Raw genomic sequence first — 24,875 nt, 5'->3', positions numbered from 1 at the left:
GGCTTGAGTCAAATCCCTTGCGCTGCAGTACCCATATTATACTTTCTCATGTTGCCTGTTTCAGGTGCCCAAGAGCAGAGCTTGATCTGTGTCCCATCAGGCATGGCCCCTGCGCAGCAGCAACCACCTTTGAAGCTGGCAACCAACTCCCAGTCTGGATGATGGGTCCTCAAAAAGGGAAACTCTCTCCTTTGGCCAGATTGGTAGTGTTTCCTGCTGGCCCTAGTGTGTCTGTCAGTCTTCTCAAGTTGACCCTTCCGTGGGCCTCAGTCATCATTTAGGCTTTGTCTACACATAAAGCAGAAGTCTGGGGTAGAGTGGACTGCACTACTTCAGTCTCCAGATGTGGAGGGGTGCAAGTAGAATGCAAGTAGAAAGCACATCAAAAAGGGAGGTTCTGTTGCCGCTTTTTCCTTACTGTGGTAGTTTTCTGCTTACAAAGTGGGGCGTATATTTTAACAGATGAGCATTAAAGATCTGAGCTTTTCCATGCAGTCGGAAACCATGCACTCCGTTCTACTATCTCAAGACTCTGCTTCCGTATGATGCTGCATGTACCTCTATCTTTAATTGCCCTACAACATAATCTTAGGGGGTGGTATCAGGGGGTCAATGAAAAACCTTTCATCTCTTTGGGCTGCCCTGCCTTCATTGGTCACCAGGCCGCATCATCGGGTATGTTACAGTGAGAACAGCCACACTGCTCCCCCTTTCCCTGTCTGTTTTGGAGAGAAAACCAAGTTTGTTTGCTTCTTTGTGACAGCAGCTTCCCTCTCTTCACTGATGTGTTTCCTCTGGCTTTTGATGTGGTGCTTTGCCTTTCTGTGTTTATGCTTTTTAAGCTTATCCTTTGCCCTGACCTGGATGGCCCAGGCTAGCCTGATCTCGTCAGATCTTGGAAGCTAAGCAGGGTCGGCCCTGGTTAGTACTTGGATGGGAGGGCCCCCAAGGAGGTCCAGGGTTCTTACACAAAGGCAGACAATGGCAAGCCACCTCTGTTCCTCTCATGCCTTGAAAACACAACACAGGGTCGCCATAAGTTGGCTATGACTGGACAGCAAAGAAAAAAAAAGTATCCTTCAGAAGATACAGCAACTCACTGTAGTACAGGATTATTTGACTTGACAACCTCTTTCACCTGAGTTGTGGTCCCCTTTAGAATAAGCGGCATGTAGATGGGAAGTAGAATCCAGGTTGCAGACGAGTGACAGCATCAAGAAAATTGGCTAATGTCATTTCAGGCCACTGTATGGTACATCCTGGGGCCTTTGTCACATGTTGGAGCCTGTTGTCTCTTTGGGTGCCTCCCTGTGTTGGAGGCCGGTTTTGCCTTCGCCCCTCGGGCTCCTGCACCGTTCCTGGGATGCACTTGTAGTGTGTGCTTCCACAAACTCCTGTGCTTTCATGCTGCAGCAGATTAGGCTTACTGAGGCCTATGGGTGTCCTGCAACACAGCATAGCAGTTGTTGCTTTGTGTGTTGGGGTAGGGAAGTGTTCCTCAACTTACTCTCTTTTTGGTCATACTTTGTTGGGGTAGGGAAGTGTTCCTCGACTTTCTCTCTTTTTGGTCATACTTTTGGTCATACTTTGTTGGGGTACTAAAGTGTTCCTCAACTTACTGTCTTTTTAGTTATACTTTTGATCATACTTTGTTGGGGTAGGGAGGTGTTCCTCGACTTACTTTCTTTTTGGTCATATTGAGGCCTATGGGTATCCTGCAACACAGCACAGCAGTTGTTGCTTTGTGTGTTAGGGGTAGGGAAGTATTCTCCCTGAGGTGAAGGGCATCTTGCAGATAGACAGGTGTTTCCGTTCCTGGTTCATAGATAGGCAGGAAGTACAGAAAGTTCAACCTCACTTCCTGTCCCCTGACCGGAAACGCCCCTTCGTCTCCAATTTTCTTCCTGCCTCGATTAGGTAGGCAGCTTCTCTGGTTGCTCCAGCGCAACCAGCGCCATTTTATTACTTTTCCCCAGGCTTCCAGCCACTCGTTGTCCCTTTTTTGCTTTTTGGGCATCCCGGGCTCTCCCATGCCTTGAGGATGACTTCTCAGCCCAGCCCTAGCGCAGATGGGTTCCTCCGGCCGGAGGACCACGTGGCCGGTCTCCTGCTGAAAACCAGGCAGGGGACCTCGGCCGCCCGAGCTCCCAAGGAGGCGGTTGAGCCGGGAAACAGCAAGGCGACCGGCACGGCTTCCGCGAAGGCGGCGCAGGCCACTAACAACAGCGGCTGGCTCCCCGTGGCGGCGGCTCCCGGACCATCCAAGAAGACCGGCAAACGGATGCACGAGGCGGCGGCTGGGACCAGCTCCTCCGCCGACAAGATGGGGGGCAGCAGGCGCAAACGAAAGCGCGTGGACAAGGAGGAGAAGGAGGAGAAGCCCCGCCAGCGCAGCACCTCCTCTCCAAGGCGATCATGGCTCTGGACCTTACCGACAATGAGCCAATCAAAGAGAGCAAGGCCTACTCTAGCCCCAGGGCCCCCCAAGACCTCTTCCCCAGGTCCCAACCACCCACCAAGTCTGTCCCATTCCCCGAGTTCTTCAAGGACATAGTCAAGCGAAAATGGGAAAAACCAACCTCGCACAAACAGTTGCCAAGGAATGTGAGGGCCTTATACAACCTGGCTCCCCACGCAATGGACATGCTCAAGCCCCCACTGGTGGATGCGCCGGTGGGGGCCCTTCACTCCTCAGGGCTCGTATCCGAGGATGGCATGGGCTCACTGAAGGATCCCCTAGACAGGCGGGTTGACCAGATTGCCAAGAAGGCACACGAGACCCTCACCATGGCCATACAAACCTCTGCCACTGCATCCCTCATCGCCAGAGCAGCCATAGTCTGGGCTAGGAAGCTGGCTACCTTCATCCCCCCCGATAACAAGCAAGCGGCGGAGGGCATGAACAGGGTACAGAGGGCAATCACTTTCCTGGCAGACGCCACCTTGGACTCCCTGACCCTCAGTGCCAGAGCAGCGGCGGCCAATACGGTCACCAGACGGGCACTGTGGATACACCCATGGGCCGCAGACTTTTCCTCCAAGGCCATGCTTCTGGCCTACCCCTGCCAGGGAGGCCGTCTGTTTGGGGACAGGCTGGACCAGATCCTCATGGAGACGAAGGATAAAAAGAAAGCGCTGCCACACAACTTCAGGAAGGACAACAGAGGACGACCCTCCTCTTCCTACCCCTCCTTTCGGTCCTTTCATTCCCTACCACGCCCAAGATCTGAGGCCGGGCGTCCAGTGTGGCCTAGCAGCCGGGGTGCAGCAAGGGGGGGCGGCAGGCCCAGCAAAGGTTTCCAGGCCTACAGAGGCGACAGGACGGGTCGCTTCAACAAACCAAAAAGACAGTGACTGCGGGCCCGCCCCAGTGGGGGGAAGTCTGAGCCTCTTCAGCCACCAGTGGGCTCAGGCCTACCCCGACCGCTGGGTGGAGCAGATAATCCGCAGGGGTTATCTGATCGAATTCCGTCTTCTTCCTCCCGACCGGTTCATTCAGTCACCGAAGACATCCAACCGCAACAAGCACGCGAGGACCTGGACGGCAATCAATCACCTGCTACACATCACGGCTATTGAAGCCGTACCGACACCAGAGAGATCCTCCGGAGTCTATTCTATCTTCTTCACCGTTCCCAAAAAGAATGGAGACTGGCAAACCATTCTGGATCTAAAACGCGTAAACAGATTCATCCGAGCCAAAAGCTTCCGGATGGAAACCCTCTGATCCATCGTGGAGGCACTCCGTCCAGACGACTTCATGTCCTCCATTGACCTGACGGAAGCATACCTGCACATCCCCATATGCGGCGACCACCGCCACTTCCTGCGCTTCAGCTACATGGATCGCCATTTCCAATTCAAGGTGCTCCCCTTCGGCCTATCCTCCGCCCCCAGGGTGTTCACCAAGGTCCTGGTCACCCTGGTAGCCCTGCTTCGGAAGGAGGGGATACACGTCTACCCCTATCTAGATGACCTGCTCATCGCCACTCCATCAAAGCATCAAGACGTCCAGCACACCCAGAGAGTTGTGCAGACCCTAGAAAACCACGGCTTTCTCATCAACTTTAGCAAAAGCCACACATCCCCAACTCGGCATCTACAACACCTGGGGGTAGTAATAGATACCACTTGCAGCACCCTCTTCCTCCCGAAGGACAAGGCCGACAAAATATCCTCCCGGGCCCGGGGGGCATTCACCTCGAAAACAACCGGACTGTCCTCGTTGGCCTGTCTGCAGGGTCACATGATAGCGTGCATAGACTCTGTCACCTAGGCTCGCTTCCACGCTCGCCCTCTCCAATGGTTCCTCAAGCCATTCCAGCAGCACATCCTGAAGAAGAGGAACATTCGCCTGCCCCTGCCCCCAGAGCAGCCTTCTCTGGTGGCTGAATCCCTCCAACCTGCAGAAGGGTCATCAGTACTGGTACCAGATGACCATACAGATCTTCACTGACGCCAGCCTAGAGGGGTGGGGCGCCATGGTGGACCACCAGATGGCACAGGGCGCCTGGACGGAGAAGGAGCGATCCCTTCACATCAATCAGCTCGAGCTCCGAGCCATCTGCCGAGCCCTCCACTCCTTCCAACCAACAATAGCCTCGCACCACATCCTCGTCCACACGGACAACATGGCCGCAAAGGCTCACCTAAACAAACAAGGTGGGTCCAGATCATCAGCCCTTCACCGGGAAGCCAGTTGGATACTACTGTGGGCAGAGAGGCACCTTCGGTCCATCAGGGCAGAACACATCAGGGGAGAGCTGAACACTTAAGCAGACTGGCTGAGCAGGAAAAAGATAGACGAGGGGGAGTGGTCACTGCAGCCCCGAGTATTCCGCACACTCTCTACTTGCTTCGGCCGGCCGACAGTGGATCTCTTCGTGTCCCCATCAAACAGTCAGTTACCTCGATTCTTCTCGCGATACTCACATCCTCAGGCAGAACAGACGGATGCCCTACTGGCCCCCTGGCCACAGGGGCCTACTCTACGCCTTCCCTCCGCTTCCAGTCATCCCGAAAGCTCTGAGGAAGCTGTGACAAGAGAGGGTGACTGTCTTGTTTGTGGCTCCAGACTGGCCACGCAGGCCCTGGTACCCCACTGTCCAGGAACTGTCCATTCAGCCACCATGGAGGATACCAGTATCCAAGGACCTGCTGCACCAGGGACCACTTCTGCATCCGGATCCAGATTGGTTTTGCTTGACCGTCTGGGTATTGAGAGGCAAAGGCTCCTCGGCCTAGGCTACACCCCTGAAGTGGTCAATACTATGCTGGCAGCCAGCCAGTCTTCCACCCAGCGCATTTACAATTCCACATGGAAGGCGTTTGTACGCTGGTGTAGACCAGGGGTCGGCAAACTCATTAGTCAAAAGAGCCAAATATCAACAGTACAACGACTGAGATTTCTTTTGAGAGCCAAATTTCTTAAACTTAAACTATATAGGTAGGTACACTGTTTATTAACTTAATAAACTTTAATTAAAGTTTTAAGTCTTAATTAAACTATAGGTACACTGAATAAAACTTGATATCATACTTAATAGTGATCTTATTTATTGATAAAAATTAAATTGTAAGTCCCTGCCATTTCCCCCTCCTCGTCTGGAGGTCTGGTCTACTGCCATAAAAGCCTATTGGTAGACCTGGCCTCCGGCTGAGTCCCATTGGGAGGCCAGGTCTACCCATTGGCTTTCTTGGCAGTAGACCTGGCCTCCGGAGGCCCATAGAAGCCAATTGGTAGACCTGGCCTCTGAAGGGGGACTTTTCCCCCTCCTCTGAGTCCAAGAAAGCCAGTGGGTAGACATGGCCTCCCAATGGGACTCAGCCGGAGGCCAGGTCTACCAAAGGAAGCCCCCCCCCCCGCCCGCCCAGCAATCGCACGGCTAGAGGGGAGGGGAGGCTTTAGCCTCCCAACCATTGAGGGCAAGGGAAAGGGACCCAGCCATTCTCCACGGCGGGGCGGGGGGAGAGACAGCGCGCCCGCTTGCCTGCTCTCGTGCTTGCTTGCTCTCTCAGGCGCGCCGGCACGAGCGGGCGCAAGAGCAGGGGCTCTGAACCAAGTTCGGAGAGTCGCACTCAACGGGCCAAAGAGCGCATGCGGCTTGGGAGCCACAGTTTGCAGACCCCTGGTGTAGACGGAAGGGAGCCGACCCGCTGGAACCTCACACGGCCACACTACTGGCCTTCCTGCAGGAGGGGGCACAACAGGGATTGCGGCCTTCCACCTTGCATAAGCAACTGGCGGCCATCTCCACCGTAGTCCCCCACCTGGGATGCTACTCCACCTCCAGACACCCGCATGTCGCCACCTTCCTGAGAGGCCTTTCACTGCTTTCGCCTCCAGTCATCCACAGATTTCCAACCTGGCGTCTGCACGTGGTCCTCACTGCACTCACCAGACCGCCCTTCGAGCCTCTTGCCGAAGCACCCTTGCAGGCCCTTCTCAGGAAAACTCTTTTCCTCACCCCCATAACCTCAGCCCGGTCTCTGAGCTCTCCACCCTGTCCTCACGCCCAGGTCTCTGCGTGTTCCACAAAGACAAGGTGGTCCTAAGGCCGGATCCCACCTTCATCCCAGAAGTCAATATGGTCTTCCACAGACAACAAGAGATTGACCTTCCCTCCTTTGTGCCACACCCGCCACACCCACGGGAACAGGAATGGCACATCCTCGACTTGCGGCAGGTCCTACACATATACATCTCTCGCACCACACCATTCCGGCAGTCCGACGCTCTGTTCATCTCGGTAGCGGCTCCCAACAAGGGAAGACAGCTCTCCAAGCCTGCCCTCAGCGACAGGCCTGTCCTGCCTGGCGTCACTGCGCACTCAATCCGCAGCACAGCCACCTCGGCGGCCTTCGACAACAGGGCGTCAGTCGAGGAGATCTGCAAGGCAGCCACCTGGTCTTCAGTATCTACCTTCGTGCGTCACTTCCGCCTGAACCAGTTTTCCTCGGCGGACGCCGCCTTTGGACGTCGGGTGCTCCAGCACGTCCTTGCAGTTGACGACACCCACCCTTCGACGGAGTAGCTCTTGGACATCCCGTCTGTCTGCAAGATGCCCTTCACCTCAGGGAGAACGGGACCTTGGTTACTTCCCGAGAAGGCTCCTTCCCCTCTGAGGTACGAAGGGCATCTTGGCCCCACCCTGGGGCAGAGGCTGGAGCACCTTACGCTTGTTCTTTATTGGTCATAGTCGGGGAGAGAGCCGGCTTCCTCCCATTCACACTCCTATGACACCACCTGTTCGACAAATTGCACGTAGAATACGTGAACCAAAAAAAAAAAGACTTTATGTTTGATAGCGGACCCAAGTTCAGTGTACCTCAGGTTACCCCAGTTTAATACTCATTAAAGTTACCACAGCCAAGTGACTGAGAGTTTGGTCCGTGTTGTTCCTTTTACTTAACCTTACAGATTCCTGTCCAGCTCTGGAAGTCTCAAGTGGAGGCGAAGGGGCGTTTCCGGTCAGGGGACAGGGAATGAGGTTGAACTTTCTGTACTTCCTGCCTATCTAAGAACCAGGAACGGAAACACCCGTCTATCTGCAAGATGCCCTTCGTACCTCAGAGGAGAAGGAACCTTCTCGGGAAGTAGCCAAGGTCCCGTTCCTCCACTTACTCTCTTTTTGGGACTACTTTCTGTGGGGTGGGAGCAGGCAGAGAACAGTGCTGTAAAGCGTCCGAAGGGATTTTTTGTTTTTTACCTCCAACAAATACCACCTCCTACCTAATCATTAACTCATGTTATTAGAATTACCACTCTACACTTTTGGGGGCCGTATTCTTGTGGTCCTTTAACACGGATTAGGAAATGTTCAAAGTTTTCGAAACGCCCTTCACCACTGTAGCATCAAATCGGTGTGGTTTTCCCGAGTATAAGAAATGGTAGCTCAGGCTACCAACCCTATTTGTGACAGGAAAGGAATAGAGGGTTCTGTTGGCGGGGGAGAGAGATGTGAATAGGGCTAAGAAGGAAATCCCGCTCTCTCCCCAAATGCCGTTTCCCTGCTTCAAAACCAACATGGCTTTTTCCCCTTGTGAAGTTGCAAATGCATCTTCAGAGTCACAGGTGGAACAGACTGAATCAGGGAAATACAGGGAAGGGAACGGATGAAATGCATGGCTGCATGTACTGCTTCTCTGTTCCTGATTACCTTCCTGAGAAGTGGCTTTTCCGGCTTTTCTTATGATGGGGCTGTTAGACTACTGTTAGATAACAGGTCGTTTGAGTCTGAGTAAAAAAGCGCGTGGCATTCCAGTTTTTTTTTCCAAAACCTGCTTATATGTTCTCACCAGTCTGTCTTCATTCATGCCTCCCCCCCCCCGCCAAGATAGCACATGTAGATTAGAATGAGAACTCCACACTTTAAACAACCCTCAGAATAGTGGGAAACTTTCCATCTGGACCTGTTTTTAAACAAAACTGTTGTGAGTTATCTTAGCTCATCTGGGTTTGCTAAGTGTTGAAATGTGTCTCTAAATGTAGCTTTGCAGTTCTGGGATCTAAGCAACATCTGGAGAGTTATTAAGTAGGCTGGGGCTAGGAACAGATTCCAAGCTGCTTTTCCAGTCCTGGGACTACTGTCTTCTCTTCAAAACATGCTGAGGTGGTTGTTTGAAAGGGGCTCCCCTTTCCGCTGTGGTCATGGGATGTTCTAAAGGTATTTGCCGGATAACCACCGATCAGTCTATTAACCTGCATTTTCCCTACCATCTGTGGACCCCCAAACTAAATTCTCTGCCTTTGATTCAGGTACAGCCGTTCTTTCAAGGACATTGCAGTGTGACAGCCAGTAAGGTGTAGTGGTTAGTGTGCTGGACTAGACACCTATGTTCAGATCCTGGATCAACTGTGAATCAAACGGTGTGACCTTTGACTAGTCTCTCACTCTATCTACCTGGCAGGGTTGTTGTGAGGATAAAATGGAGCATAGGGAATGCGTCCTTGAGTTCCCCGGAGGAAGGGCGGGATAAAATATAATCCTGGTCACTCTGTGGTCACCGTCTAATACATAAAAATCAAGTTATGTGTCAAATTAGGATGCAGTCTGGCGCCATACTTGTTGCTCAATAAATGGTGTTAAGGCTTCTGCCTGCTGGCTGGGAGCATGGGAGGATTGTTGCCTTGGACATTAATTGTCGGGGAAGCTCAGCTTATGCTACCTGCCCTCTTGTGGTTATTTATTTACTTGTTTTTAGGTAAAGGCCTGTGTGGTGAAGTGACTTCCTGTCATGGGAGCAGGTTTTGGTCTAATATCATAGTAAGGACTGCATGCGGGGCTGGGTGAGGCCTTGTAATTCTGCATCTTCTGACGTTACAGAACCATGCCTCACCGTTCCCTTTTATTTGACTGGTCGGAACTGAAGTACTCCAGGTTGGTCATCTGAATGTTCACACACACACACGCACCCCGGGAGGTCTCAGTGTAACCGGCCTTCTCAGGACCTTTCCCTTCCTGCTCTTGATATTTTGGTTTGGATAAGGAGCTCACAGAGACTTGATTCCGAACTCACTCTTCTCCCTGCTCCTTGATTTGCGCCTGGGCAGGGACATTTCTCTTCCCACACATGGAAGTTCCCATAATGGAAAGTGTGTTCATTCTGCATTGTAGGATTGGGCTGCTATCATTTTAAGTTAGTTGAGGGGAGCACAGCAAACTTGTTCACAGCACATTTGCCATCTCACAGAAGAAAAAAAGTTGGTTTTTATAACCCGCTTTTCTCTACCTTTAAGGAGTCTCAAAGCGGCTTACAATCGTTTTCCCTTCCCCTCCCCACAACAGGCACCTTGTGAGGTAGATGGGACTGAGAACTGTGACTGGCCCAAGGTCACCCGGCAGGCTTCATGTGTAGGAGTGGGGAATCAAACTCGGTTCTCCAGATTAGAGTTGGCCACCATTGACCACTACACTACGCTGGCTCTCTGTGTCAACTGTTGTTCTGCTTTGTAAATCATTTGGTGTTATGGATAATGCAGCAGGTTGAAGGAGGAAGGCTTAATGTGTAGCCTGCCAATTCCAAGATGGTTTTACCATAGCATCATTCCCTCACTGCAACTACCTAACATTTACATGGTGATCTCCTTTCCTCTCCTTGTACAGGGGAGGGTTATTTGAACTAAATTCTTGCGGTAATTTTGCATGCGTTTCGGATCCGGATACAAGTCAACAGAAACAACCTCCCCTCCTTGTGGCCCACTTGAAGGTGCTTGCCTATGTTTGCTCTAAAGAAATCCTCCTGAAGATCACCCCACATCTCTGGAGGACTATGGAGGACATGCTGAGCAATAAGTGTGTGGTGAGAGACTCTTTCCTTGGCAGTGTGGTGTAGTGGTTAAGAGCAGTGGTTTGGAGCGGTGGAGTCTGATCTGGAGAACCGGGTTTGATTCCACATGAGCGGCAGAGGCTAATCTGGTGAACCGCGTTGGTTTCCCTACTCCTACACACGAAGCCAGCTGGGTGACCTTGGGCAAGTCACTCTCTCTCAGCCCCGCCTACCTCACAGGGTATCTGTTGTGGGGAGGGGAAGGGAAGGTGAGTATGAGCCGGTTTGATTCCGCCTTAAGTGGTAGAGAAAGTCAGCATATAAAAACCAACTCTTTTTCTTCTTCTTCAAATCCAAGTGAAGCTGGGTTCCAGGCAGGGCCTTAGCAAACCCCTACCACTAGCAAGCACTTTCTTCTTGTTCCTGCCTTGATGAAGAGCTCTGCCTGCCAGTAGGATTAGCTCCCTGAGCCAGCCTACATTGGACACGTTTCCTCTGTTGGCTTCTAGAAGGAGTAGGCGAAAGAATAAAAGTGTACGTGTTTCTCAGGCTGGTGTACATTTGCACTTTCTTCCTGCCACTCGTAACTGCTGCTCTAGTCCTTGCATACTGTGAGTGGCTCTTTCCCCTAAACAAAAGCAATAAAAGTGTGAGGAGGCGTAAACAAGGTAGCCTTGATCATCTTTGGCTCTGTTGCTTGTTTACTATGTTAGGCATGTCTCTGTAGGGCAAGCTGCCCATCTTGGCTGCAGTTGGGCAAAAGAGTGTGTGCCTAGGGAATAGCTGCCATGCTGGTCCTTGGGAAGGCTTGGTGCAGGTGCTGTCCTGGAGACAGAAAGCCGGATTTGTTGCATGTAGCCAGTAGTCTCTGCATTGGGCTGTTTGCTTTCTTTTAAGTTCTGTGCTGGTTGGGGCAAGCTCTGCTTTATGAGGCCTCTGTGTTTGCTCCTTGGTGGTGATCTCAGTGAGGAGAGGCTTGAAGCTTAGGGCGCTTTCATGCATGCTAAATAATGCACTTTCAGTCCACTGTCAATGCACTTTAACGATAGTTTGCAAGTGGATTTTGCTGTTTCAGAGTAAAGTCCAGCTGCAAAGTGCGTTGGAAGTGGATTGAAAGTACGTTGAAAGTGGATTGAAAGCGCATTATTTGGCATGTGTGAAAGTGCGGTTAGTCTTAACATGTGTCCCCATTACCCGTGCCTCATTTATTTCCAGCTCTTTCCCATGCCAGGGATTATTCGTGACATGCGGCCCCCTCCTGACTGAAGCTGTGCTGGGGCAGAGGGGGCTGCTGCATTCACAACCCAAGCATTTCTGAGTAAGGATTCCTGTGTCCCCCTCCCAAGCAAGCTGTTCCCAGTGTTGGATGCCCTGAGTCCCTGGAGGAGGGCTTGCTGGGCTCTCTGCCAGGGTGGATGGAGGGGTTTGTTTATTTGGGCTCTAAGCCATGGGGCGGGCAGGAGCTGGGGTTGAAGCCACAAGTCCGGTCTCGTGCAGATGCGGCTGTGATCAGGTGATGCTGAATCAGCTGGCAAAGCTGATCCACCTGTTCCCCGTACTTGCTTTCTCAGGAATGTCCTGGCCCTCCCAGCCTACTCCTTGGCAGGAACTGACACGTAGTGCTTAAGTCTCGTGGCTTTGCCTCTTGAGGAAACGGCCAGTAGAGCATGTGCGCGTTAGCTCTGGCACTACCTTGCTGGCGGAGAGAACACAAGAGACTAGTATGACTTTCTTGTCCTCCCCACACCTGCCAGTCGCAACCCAGAGTGTTGAAGGCCATGAGCTGAGTTTGCACTTCTGGCTCTCAAGCGAAGGAAGAGACGCCTCTGCCACTACCGTTCATTCTTAAGCTCGTTGAGAGCTTTGCCTCTAACTCCCACTATACCCCATTTTTCCCCTAAAGCAAAGGAGGTACAAGAAGTACAGGTTCTGGAGAAACAAATGTTATAATTTCAAGCAGGCTTGCCTGAGGTATGGAGAGGGGGAAGAAATACCCAGGCAGTTACCAGCAACTGCTGGAAGTATCTGTCCCTCCCTTTTCCAGGTATAATTTCCAGCAAGGCTTGCCTGAGGCATGAGCATTGGTGTGGGCCCAAGGGGAAGAGCCAAATGTCCCTTGGCTTGCAGCCTGTGGCCTTCTGCTGCCCTGGACTTTGCAGGCAACTTTCATTTGAGGCAGTATCAGATCACCCCTGTCAGCGGTTTGAATTATCTTGAAGAAGTAGAATCTCTGTACATCCTTTACTGGGTTAATTACTCAAAGGTCTTGGCTCTCGTGGCCCTTTATTACATGCCCAGGGTAATGCTGATTGCAACTTTGGGGTCAGGAAGTAATTTTCCTCCAGGCCAGACTGGCCAGGGATCCTGGAAGGGTTTTTTTTTTTTTGGCCATCTTGTGGGCATGGAGTAGGGCTCATTGGGGGTGTGGGGAAGGTAGTTGTCAATTTCCTGCATTGTGCTGGGGGTTGGACTAGGTGACCCTGGAGGTCCCTTCCTTCCATCTCTGTTGCTCATTGTTTTGGATGCTCCTTAGGAAACGTTATTTTGTTATTTTGTACAGGTGGAATCAAGAGTTAAAGGGTTTGTGTGTATGTATGCATGTACCTAGATAAAGTATGCCTTCGAGTCATAACCAATGATTGGTGACCCCATGAAGTTCTACTTCAAGGCCAGAGATGAGTAGAGATGGTTTGCCATTGTCTTCCTCGGCATTGCAACTCTAATCTTCCTTGGCGGTCTCACATCCAAGTACTATCGGTGGCTGGCCCTGTTTGGCTCCTGAGCTCTGATGAGACTAGGCTAAGCTGGGCTATTAGGGCTATTGTGTGTATACCTACCTGTGGTTAGGTAGACATAAAAATTAGGGATGAGAGGGTTGGCAGACTTCTCCCTTTGCCAATCTCTAAACAGTAAAAATACAGTGTATGATTATTTTCCCTCTACAAAACCACAGGAATTTGCAGTACCTATCTGTAATTGCTTTTCTGTTCTAGATTCTGATTTACCAGCCCCTTCTGGCCTTTTTGCTTCAGCCAATACAGAAAAGTTTGATCTTACAGATGGGACAGTTGGGTCGGATAGTCAGAACCTGTAAAAGCATATATGAACAGCTAAAACAAAGGCGTCCCAAAGGAATCCTGACATAGTGTAAGCAATGAAATGTAGGTAGTCTCTTATAACCCAGGAACAAATGTTCCTAATCCCCTCTGCTTTTTACCAGAAGTAGAGTGAAAGCACTAGTTGCCCCTTCCTGTATTTTGCTTAGAGCAGCTGGAAATAAATAAGTCTGCTAGGGCAAATAACAATGCTCCTTTTCTTATGGCTCAGTGCCAGCTCTAGTAGTGGGTGATCGTAAAGTGCTTGTCATTGCTATGCTTGCTCGGTGAGGTGGGTTTCCGTGAGAGCTCCCAGTTTAATGCTCAGCCGAGGGTGCCTCCCATGATTTGCTCTGTTTACATTCTGTGCAGCCTCTGACTCAATTCGAAGTACTTCTCTAGTCTGGTCCCCAACCCTAAGCATACAGCTCTGCACTGGTCTAGCGAATTAAACATCCCTATTATTCCTGCTTCCTTTCATCCTGCTTTAGGGGTAGGGTTGCCAGCTCTGGGTTGGGAATTACTGGGAGATTTTGGGGGTGGAGCCTGAGGAGGGCAGGGTTTGGAGAGGGGAGGGACTTCAATGCCATAGAGTCCAATTGCCAAAGCAGCCATTTTCTCCAGGGAAACTGATTTCTATCACCTTGAGATCAGTTCTAATAGCAGGAGATCTCCAGCTACCACCTGGAGTTTGGCAACCCTATTTAGGGGAAATTTGCTGAAGATGGGGCTTGTGCTGTGGAACTGAAGGGAGGGGAAATCCATCACTTCCACTCTCAAGTGTTACTGAGCTACATACCCCTGAGGATCCTGTACCCATGCACTGAGTAGTGTGGAAGACTTCAGGTTATTCTGTGGTTAGGGTGTCTTTTGTCTCATCCACCTAGTTAAGAAGCATCCCTTGCTGTTTCTCTTTAGAGCAAGGGTGTTGAACTCATTTGTTACGAGGGTCAGATATGACATAAATGTGACTGGGCCGGGCCGAACCATGCCTTGTCAGCACAGATCATGAGCGGGGTGTGCCTTCCTCGGCTGGCTCACGGACCGGATCAGAGCTCTCAAGGAGCCGGATCCAGCCCTTGGGCCTTATGTTTGATACCCTGCTCTAGAGGAATGGACTGCAAGTATGGATCTCCTCCAGGGGGCTGTCTTGGAAAGAGAGTGTTTGCCCGTGTTCCCAGGATCTTCTCATCCTACTTAAGTAGCTGTTGGTCTCTTAGAGGGGCCTCTGTTGGAATAGGAAAGGCATCTGAATGAGCAACTAATTTGTGCAGTATGTCTTGACTAGAGTGGGAGGGTTGTAGTCTGCTCTGGGAAAACCTTTTTTCTCTAAGAATTATGTATTTCAGGGCATAGGAAGGGCTGAGGCTTCCACAACATTTGTTCAGCTACCTGCAAAGTATACTAGGGTTGTACGTTGAGCTAACATAGCGTATCTGTGAATACTGAGGATGGGCTACAGGCATGTCTCTCTGGAGTCTCAAACTGTGCAGGTGAATGTCAAATATGAGGTGTTTTTAGCACTGAGCTCAGTCTCCTTGGAGACTGCTGACTGAGGGATTTGTTCTGATATATGCTTACACAGTGCTTGATGTCTGCTGCTTGCCTGATCCCTGCATACTCAGGCAGAAAGGAGTGAAGAGAGAACCTCTGGCGTCAGAGATCCTTGAAGGCCTTGAGTGTGAAGGCTGTTCTGACTCCCTTTCATGTTGGGCTGGAGGCAGTCTCCTCCTGGCTCCTTCACTTTCCTTATAACCCACAAGACAAGTCCGTGGAGTGGGGGAAGGTGAAGGAAATGGGAGACAGTGGAGGGCCCTGGGGAAAAGTCATAACATTTGTACCCATCTTTGTTTGAGTCTTGGGCAAATGTACGTGGGACGTCTCCTTTGATTCTCACAGCAGACAGTGCCATCTTTAAGACTGCCCAGTGAATTTTATTGTTGTGTGGGAATTTGAACCCAGGTTTCCTAAATCCAGTATTCTAACCATAGTACCTTAACAGATGTGGGAGAAAGAGGTGACAAAAAACCAACAAGAGTTGCCGAGGGGCAAGGAGGCTCTGGGACTTGGAGTGCAGATAGGGTTGCCAGCTCTGGGTTGGGAAATACCTGGAGATTTTGGGGCGGAGCCTGAGGAGGGTGGAGTTTGGGGAGGGGAGGGACTTCAATGCCATAGAGTTCAATTGCCAAAGCGGCCATTTTCTCCAGGGGAACTGATCTCTATTGGCTGGGGATCAGTTGTAATAGCTGGAGATCTCCTGCTACTAACTGGAGGTTGGCAACCCTAAGTGCAGAGGATAAGTTTAGATAGGCATGATATTTTGTTTGGGGCTGAATGGGCACAAATCATATGACTCCTTCTCTCTCCCTCTTAACAGAGCACGTCCCTGCTGAGCTGCGCGAACCCTTCTATACGGACCAGTATGAACAGGAGCACATGAAGCCTCCTCTCATCCGCCTGCTGCTATCATCCGACATCTACTGCCGTGCCTGGCGTCAGGCCTTACCCCCGGGCCCTGATGGCACCTCAGCCCCCAAGGATAACGCTGCCTTGCTGCAACTTCTGGCCCGCCGTGGCTTGGTGCCCACCTTCCAAGACAAGCCTATCAAGGAGGCTGACTTGCACCACAAGCCAATCAGGCTGGTAAGTCTGCAGTCAGTTCTCAAGGTCCCATCTTGATCTGATGTTCCTGATGGTGGCTCTTGTGGAGGGTGCAGGGCTTGTACCATTTCTGGAAATGTTGGGGTGGTGGTGGTCCTCACTAGATTCATGAAAGAAGGCTGTAGAGGCATGAAGAGAAGCAGGGCACTGTAGTATCTCATTTCCAGAATTAACTTGGCAGAACCATTCTTCTAAATTAATCATAGAGTTCACTGGGTTGCCCAGGGAATGCTTGTGCAGTGATTCAAGCTCAGAGTTTTCGGTCCTTCTTAGATCTCTGGAGTTTGTCTGTTTCCAACTACTGCAACTCTACGATGGGGAAATCAGTATTGGTGGAATGCGTTATTTAAAAATAAATATTTGGTCTGCAGAATTCGTACCTCAAGTTGTGCAACTTTTTGCTCAATTGGTACAATACCACCTGAGCGAGCAAGTATGTATGTTTTCAGTATGAGCGGCTGTAGTTGTTGGGAATCTTGGTTGCTTTCGTGACTGATGCTTTTGTAAGGGGTGGCGTGTATTGGTCATTCAAGGTTACTTGAGGTGTTTTGGAGAAGTTCCTCTGAAAAGACCCCCCCCCTCCAAGCAATCAACGAGGCCTTCTATAGATTGGGAATAGGCAAAAGAGTGAGCGGCCTCTAGTTTATTGCTTTGTGTAAGAAAGACGCCTTCCAGGACTGTCCTGAGCAAGGGACCTGATGAAGGCCCTGAGGGTGACGAGACAAATCCCAAACCTCTCTTTCATTGCTGCCTTCGTAGTAGGTGTGCCCCATGTGGCGCCGCAGCATAAGGGCGAGGCCTTTACAAGGTTGGATCCTAGCCACCCATGGGAACCCCTTTCCTCATCTCCCTGTGGGTGGGGAGGACTGAGGTGTGGCCGAAGCCACCCCAGGAATAGCTTTTCCCAGGGTTTACGTTACCTGTTGGGAGAGGAACCTGTTCTAACAGCCTGAAGCGTCAATGTTTTCATAGCTCGGCAGGCCGGGGAGCTGAGATGGGTAATAATGTGCAGCAGGTGGCTGCTGTTGCTAAGTATGCCCGAATTCCCAACTGTGTACAAGAAGCAGGAGCCTCTGTTCAAGATGTGAGGCCTTTTCTACTCTCGTGCTTTAACAGATGGTAATTCATGTTTGCTCAACACGGGCTGCACAGTAGCAGTGCCTAGTGTTGCCAGCAAGTCTCATGTAAGAGTATAAATATAAGGATGTGTTAGAGGGCAACTTGGTTGTTGTCGTACTACTCCTGTTGCCCCAGCCCGGAGTGAAGGCCGGTTGTGGTTTTGTATCCTTGCTTCTTGCGTTTGCCCAGGCTGTAAGCAGCACCTATAGCAGTGGAACATAGAAGAAGGTGTTTTGTCATCCTTGGCTTGTCTGTGGACAGTGCCACATGGGAAGTGGAAAAGGCTGCAGATTTCCCCCCTCTATTGTATGTACTTAATGCAGGACTCCACTCTCTTTTTTTAAGTGTGGAGGGGAGGTTGAAGTGCCCGAGGTTGTTATCAGGAGGAGTACAATAGGGGGCATCAGTTTGGCGCTCCTCTCCCCCTTCTCGTACAAAGGGTCGGAGATGGGGATTCCAGTCGATAATCTGGTTGCAGATGGCCAAAATTCCCTTCTGCTGTGGGATTTGGTTGGTATTAGTGGGAGGGTCTCCCAGGCCTGTGCACTGTTGCATGAGGCTGGAATGGTTGTTTCTCTCTGCTTCTCTCTAGCTGGTGCTAAGAAGGATTTTTAAATTGTTCAAGCCCTGAAGGTGGGGGCTGGAGATGTCTGCTTTCTGGTCCCAGCAAGTATAATTCCTCGTGTGTGTGTGTGTGTGTGTGTGTGAGAGAGAGAGAGAGAGAGAGAGAGTGGTGAGGAGAAGGGAACCCCAGCTGCTGATGTAGCTCTGCCAGCAGGTGCCTGATGGGATTGGTCTGCGTTGAACGGGTCACTCTGATGGTTATTAAATTTGCTTTGAGCCTTTTGGGCCGGAAAGAGGCTGCTCCAGTTAGCTGAAGGCAGGGCATATCCTCTGTCCTTTGCTACAGGAAAAATGCTGCCAATTGAGAAAGTCGGAAAGAGAGGCTTTTACCTTGGGAGGCAGAGAGATGATTACTCTTGATTCTGATATAATTTCTGGGAACTCCCAGGGAATGCCTGAGCGTGCCCATGGGGCAGGATGGCTCTGTAGTATAGATGGCTCTGTCTCTCTCTCTCTCTCACTGGAACAGGGAGTTGGATTACCCCCACGCCCGAAGGATTAGATGGTCTGTGGAGGGAAGCAGTGTCTGCAGCAGCAGAGATTTTGGCATACTGCCAGTAATGATACTGGAAAGCAGGTGTCCTCGTTTGGTACAATCTCTGTTTCTATCCAATGCAGTTCAGCTTGATCTTGGTTTATGCCTCTTTGCTGGTGGGATGAGCCCAAACTCTGAAGTGTGTGTGTGTGGGGGGGGAGGAAGTGTAGAGAAAGCCAAAGAATACTATGCTGCAGCTAAAGTTCTCCGTCACCTTATGGTTTTTTTGGTGTGAGCCATACTGAAGGGGAAGACACATCGGAGCTTCACTCTTAAGCTTAACTCATGCGGTATTTCCCCTCCCTGTGCCCCGTGCCTGAGAATGCACTCCACATTAACACTTTCCCAGTCTTCATTCACTGTCTAGTTACCCCCTTTTTCACTGCTGCAATTCTTTCTGCCGGGGTGTCGAAGGTGAGGCTACGCCAACAGCAAAGGGAAAAAAACTTAACCCTAAACCACAGAATTAAGTACCCAAAAGGTCAAGAAAAAAATAAACAAACATCTAAGGTCAAAGGTTATACAATCTAAAAATCATATCAGTACAAAATATGTATATATTTATTTCAGGATAAAATCTAATACCACATATAACACATATAAGGCCCTGCACAAGCCTACCAAATTGACATGTTCATATAACACAATAAGACACGAAATCATACAATTAGACTCTGACCATACGTGTTTCGGCCACACAGCCTTCTTCAGTGGTCTAAGCAATCAACATTCCAGACCCAAAAATATGCATAAATATATAAAAAAATCTTGATGACTATACGTGCATTGTTTTTGCAAGATAACAATTGAAATATATAACAACAAAACTTCTTCCTCCGTTTTAGACTTCCACCCACAAGGGAAACTAATCTTCATGTGTGTTTCCCTCTTAAATGAGGGGATGTACTATTGCAGCCATAAATACAATTATCATCAAATAGTCATGAAGTAGTCATAAAGTCTGGAGTAGTAATCAAGAAATAAGGTCAGGCTGCCAGGAGAGCTTTGGGTGAGGTTTAAATGTGCCTGGAGGCTTGTTTATGGCCTGCTAGTTTGTCTTGATGCCTCTGGTTGCAGGACCTAGTGGACGTCAAGCACACTTTGGGCCCATTCTCTGTAGTCCTTCTGCAGGGTTGGTGCTATGATCCCACTGACCCCCCCACTTCTTTAGGTCAGGTTAGCACTCCGAAATATGGTGCAGTGTGGGGATGATATGATTCCACCGGTTACCTAACGGTATGACCTTGGTTAAGAGAAGTACTACCCTAGTTTACAAGGATGGGCTGGCTTCCCAAAGCTTATCTGGGTGGTTTCAACACAACTGTGGGTGAGATGTACTAGTATAGGTAAAGGTCCCCTGTGCAAGCACCGGGTCATTCTTGACCCATGGGGTGACATTTTCTAGGCAGACTTTGTTTATGGGGTGGTTTGCCAGTGCCTTCCCCAGTCATCTTCTCTTTACCCCCAGCAAGCTGGGTACTCATTTTACCGACCTCGGAAGGATGGAAAGCTGAGTCAACCTTGAGCCGGCTACCTGAGGCCAACTTCCGTCGGGATCGAACTCAGGTCGTGAGCAGAGCTTTGGACTTCAATACTGCAGTTTACCACTCTGCGCCAGCAAAATGAAATAATGGCACTCTTCCTGTGCTTTATATCACTTCAAGCTGCAGGTAGAGCAGGGGCTCTGCAAATTCAAAGACCCAACTCCAGCACTTGATTGTGCTATTGGCTGTCAATATAAGTGAGGTACTTTCAGTGTTGGGCCCTTATCCTCAACTTGTTCCGTTTAACAGAAAATGGACAGATCAGGTTGCCAGGAAGCGTCAGGGCTGATGGAGTTGAAGGCTGCTTCTGCTAATCCTTCCATTGTTCTGAGGAGAGTTCCCTGTCCCTCAGCGAGAAGGGCTCTTTCCTCACTGGAGGATGTTGAATGGGTCAGGTTTGGCCTGCTTCTGACAGAAGAGTTCCCTGCTTACCGTTAAGTGGCCTGGTCTTGGCACAGGCAGACCCGCAGCCCTCTTACTGAACGGCCCTGTCTGCTTTCAATATGCAGAGGGGGGAGGACAGCGGCGCTCCTCACTCTTGCTCTGTATTTTGTAGAGGCGGCGTGGTGTAGTGGTTAAGAGCGGCGGACTCTAAAATGGAGAACCAGGTTTGATTCCTCACTCTTCCACATGAAGCCTGCTGGGTGACCTTGGGCTACTCACAGTTCTCTCAAAATTCTCTCAGCCCTACCTTCCTCACAAGGTGTCTGTTGTGGGAAGGGAAGGCGATTTTAAGCTGCTTTGAGATTCCTTAAAAGTAGAGAAAAGTGGGGTATAAAAAAACTACTCTTCCTGCTCCGATGGGTATTGTGATGGCATCAGCCAACTGAGAATCAACTTTTGTCAGTTGAAGAAGAGGAGTTAGTTTTTATATGCTGACTTTCTCTACCACTTAAGGAAGAATCAAACCAGTTTACAATCACCTTCCCTTCCTCTCTCTACAACACCCTGTGAGTTAGGTGGGACTGAGAGAGCTGTGACTAGCCCAACGTCTAGTTGGTTCTCCAGATCAAAGTCCACCGCTCCAAACCACGGCTCTTAACCACTGCCCCACGCTGGTTGTCGATATCAGATGGGGATTGGGATTACCGTTTTATTCCAGTTTTTCCTTGGGGATATAGAAAGTGTTCGATAAAGGCTATGCCAGGATCTTCCCAGATATAACAATCTTGTGAGCTCTGCTGTTGGATCTGCTCAATAACCAAGAGATTTTTGCTTCTAGACAGCTGTGTTCGGAGTCAGATTATCTGTGGCTGGCACTGAGAAGCATTGCTTGCAGAATTTGGGGGTAGGGGCAAGCAGACTGTTTAATGACGATGGCCTTGGTAATGAAGATTTCCCCATATCTACTGGCTGCCTTTGCCCCCAAAGTTACCCTTACCTCATCCAGGTTCATCTTAACTGCATTAAAAGCTTAAGATAAATAATCCAAATTCCCTTGTGGTATTAGACTTGGTTTAGAGTAGGACTGAGCCTGCTTGGTCAGAAGGCGGGTTTTGATGTCGCCATGGTTTGGAAAGGGTTTCCAGTCCCTTGGGTTTCTTCTTTCCCAACCCAAACATACAGCAAATGCTTATTTATTATTATTTATTATTGTGTTTCGTACGTTAAAGGCTCCTAGGTAATTTAGTATAATGTTTATACGATTTTATAGGGCCATTTTTAAATGTTTTGATGCTTTTATTGATTAGTATGATTTTATATTCTGTAAGACCTTCTGAGTCTGGCTTTGGCCAGGGAGAGTGGGGTAACAAATGGAAATAATAAATAAACAAATAAATAAATTATTTCCCCCACCCCCAGAGACAGTGTCCCACGTAGCATGTTTCAGTATATGCCAGTACGCTACTTTTCTACCTTGTTGTTTCACTGGGAACAAAACAGTTCCACTTATGCCAATGGGGGGAAGCTGTTGCTCCCTAATGGTAGAGCCCTCCATGGTCCTAAACCCCCAGCATCCTTTGCTCTGGGGTTCCCACCCCAGCATGCTGCACAGGAGCTGAGGCAGCGGGGAGATAATAAGTAAAGCTTCTATAAAAAGATAGTAAGAGAAATAACCCAAGCTAAATTTGATGCGGCCATCGGAATTGACCTGACCTGGATTGAATTTGGCCTGAAGGAACACTAGTGTTCAGATGGTTCTCCCGTCTGTTGGCATTTCTTACCTTGACAGTCACAGCAGGTGTGTCCCTAACTCCGTCTCTGGTGCACAGATGTCCTCTTGGCCAGCGCATGTTGCCTAATGTGTCCCTTCTGTCTTTTCTTGCAGGGTGTGCACCTGGCCTTGATTGACTCGCTGATGACAGCATTTGCCATGGAAGCCACCAGCTCTTTAAGTGTCATGCCGGGCACCGATCTAGCTGCCAGCTCCTGGGACCAGAAGCTGCTTCACTGGATAGACATGGTACTTTTATCTTTATTGATTACGCTTCTGCCTCTTCCTTTCCTTCATGCAACTCAGGGCAGCGTGTGTGGGGCTGTACCACTCAATCCATGCAATGATCTGGCGAGATAAGGTCTGACGCTGTACCCACTGCGCCACATTATCTCTGGCTTGTTAAATACGAGGTTGGGCATAGTGTGGTAAGGGTTGTTCCTCGGGTGCTGTCTTCAGATTGGGATCAGGCAGACACCTCTGTCTTTGGAGGTGTGGATGCTGTGACCTGTGGGAAAGGGGAACTTCAGCAGCAGAGGGATTATGAGTAACGGAGCGTGTTGTGCATCCATGACTTAATCCCGGCCACCTTCTTGCAGGTCATCCACAAGATGCAGCAAAGCACGGAGCAGGAGAGCTCGCAGCGGTCCACTCCTGGTACAGACGGCCAGACCCAGGCCTACTTGAGTGGTCCCAAGGTGCGTGTGCCTTGCTGTTGCGGCTTCCTTTCTGAGTGCCAGGGGGTTGGAGGGAAGGTTTGGGGATTCGAATCTGAAACGCAAGGCGAAGCCATGGGTTGGTAGGCCGGGAATGGGCCCTGCCCCTTGACCTAAATGCAGCGGGCAAAGATAAAAGGGTCTAACAAAATCACAGCACTTATGGCTATAATACAATTATGACAATCTAGCAGTGTTTGTGTTTATAAACATATATTCAACAAATTGTGTGCATTCCTACATCTAACTAAGCTAGCTTACCTATTACTACAGCAAATCATCAATGGTATCGAAAGCAGCACGGTTATCTCCAGCCCATTCCACGTTATGATTCTTACATGATAGTTACCAAGAATCCAATTTGCCCATAGAAAGCACCGGCAATCTCGTTATTAAATACAACAGTAAGGAACTGTTCCCCAAAACACTCAAACTGTAGGTTTAACAATCGATGTCCTATGAGCTTTCAAAAATACTGCAACGTAGAATCAGGCAAAAGACCAGCTGTGTTCCAAGGTGGGGTCTAGCAAGAACCAAGGTGAAAATCAAAATAAAGGACAACACAGACACTGCTTGATTGTCATAATTGTATTATAGCCATAAGTGCTGAGATTTTGTTAGACTTTGATGTACAGTAAAGAGAAAAGGGTGGCTGTGTCTATGCTGGCTTTGTTCTGTGTATGAGCAGTGCCCTTGTTTCGTCCTGCCGTAGAGGGTAGAGTCTGCTTCCTCCCTCCTGATCTTCCCCTTCCTCTGAGTTGAGGACCCCCCCCCCGCCCCCAACTTGACAATCTGTTGCTTCGTCTTCATGATGCAGGGTGGGCTCTGCCTGCTTTAGCCTCGCTTGGCCCTTTGGAGAGCCCGTGATCTTTCTGGACATTTCCCCTCGAAGCTGTCCCAAGGGGTGGGGCTCCTCTCTGATACTGGGATCCTCGTCCCAGCCAAGCTGCCTACCTGGCCGCCAGTGCTGCGGGTGCGATGCGGTCAAAGTGTGGAATATATGACGGAGCTGTCTTTTTCTGCATCTTTTTTCCTCTTCTCCTTCCCATGGCCTCTCTCCTTCCTCTGCTTCAGTGTCCCACAAGGTGGTACTGGAAACTGGTTCCTGTAAGTGGGTGGCTTTACTTATTATCTCCCCGCTGCCTCAGCTCCTGTGCTGCATGCCGGGGGTGGGGGGGCCCAGAGCAAAGGATGCTGGGGTTTAGGACCTTGGAGCCAGAGGTGCTTGCGTGTGTCGTGCGGGCTTCCCTTGGATAAAGCTTTGGGTGGCTTACAGAACAATCCTTGGAGGAGTTACATTGAAGTCAACGGCCTTAGAAGGTTGTAACTCCCTGTCTTAGGATTGCACTTGTTAACTGCTCTGCTCTGTGTGGAATGGGGCTCTCTGACTAGAAGGGGAGACTTTGAGGGCAGGGGGAGCACCCTGGTCTCGGGGAGAAGAAGTGTTCCCTGCGAGACGCCAGCTGCTGGGATGCTGGTATATCCCAGCATCCTTTGTTCTCCTCTCCCTTCCCTTTAAAATATGTGCCTGCTTTTGGTCTCTCTTAGCTCTGTATCCCCTCTTGTGTGTGTGTGTGTGTGTGGGGGGGTCACTTTACCTAGCTGTGCGCACACGTGTGTGTATGGGATCATGCCTCTCTCCTCCCTGCCCAGATATCACAGCCTCCTTGGGGCCTAACGGACTGGTAACATAGCCTGTGGTGCCTCAGAGGTCAACAAAAGAGCCCACATGTCCCTGCGTGGAGGGGTTAAGAGACAGCCAGAGCAGGGCAGCTCATGCCTAGAGCTGCCAAGTAGGAACAGCATGCTAGTCACATGACATGCCTCTACCCCCCCCCCACCCTCTGTGTTTTGTTGCCTTCTGCCCCCTTCCTTTTTGCTTGCTCCCCTGTAGTCCTCGGTGCAGCCTAGGCTGGGACTGGCGAATGCTTTTTGTCCAAAATGGTCTGGGTAGGCCACAGAGGGTGTTGAGGGCGCGGGATACTCTAGGAGGGGGTGTCTGGAGATCCCCAGTGCATGCTGGCGGGCAGTTGGAGCAAGATGTGAGGCCTCAGCTGTCTCCCCATCTCCCCTTTCTGCGTGGCCCTCCCCCCCCCCTCCTGCAAGGCAGCAGCCTTTCCCTCCTCCCTCCCTCCCTCCTGGCGGGTGCATTGATCA

The 24,875-nt window shown here is 50.3% G+C and overlaps 1 protein-coding gene across 1 annotated transcript in view; it reads left to right on the top strand.

The window, feature by feature from the left end:
- CAMSAP3 (calmodulin regulated spectrin associated protein family member 3) overlaps positions 1-24,875 on the top strand; it is a 52,750-nt gene that overhangs the window by 9,108 nt on the left and 18,767 nt on the right. The window contains exons 2-5 of the mRNA XM_056855813.1: positions 15,742-16,007; positions 22,117-22,251; positions 22,602-22,700; positions 23,793-23,825. Of these exons, the coding sequence (XP_056711791.1) occupies positions 15,742-16,007; positions 22,117-22,251; positions 22,602-22,700; positions 23,793-23,825 (533 nt within the window). The remainder of the gene's footprint in view (positions 1-15,741; positions 16,008-22,116; positions 22,252-22,601; positions 22,701-23,792; positions 23,826-24,875) is intronic.

Source organism: Euleptes europaea, chromosome 1 (assembly GCF_029931775.1).
Source record: "Euleptes europaea isolate rEulEur1 chromosome 1, rEulEur1.hap1, whole genome shotgun sequence".
In the NCBI taxonomy this organism is placed as follows: domain Eukaryota; kingdom Metazoa; phylum Chordata; class Lepidosauria; order Squamata; family Sphaerodactylidae; genus Euleptes; species Euleptes europaea.
The sequence above is the reverse complement of the archived record's forward strand: the minus strand, read 5'-3'. Positions and strand labels throughout refer to the sequence as shown.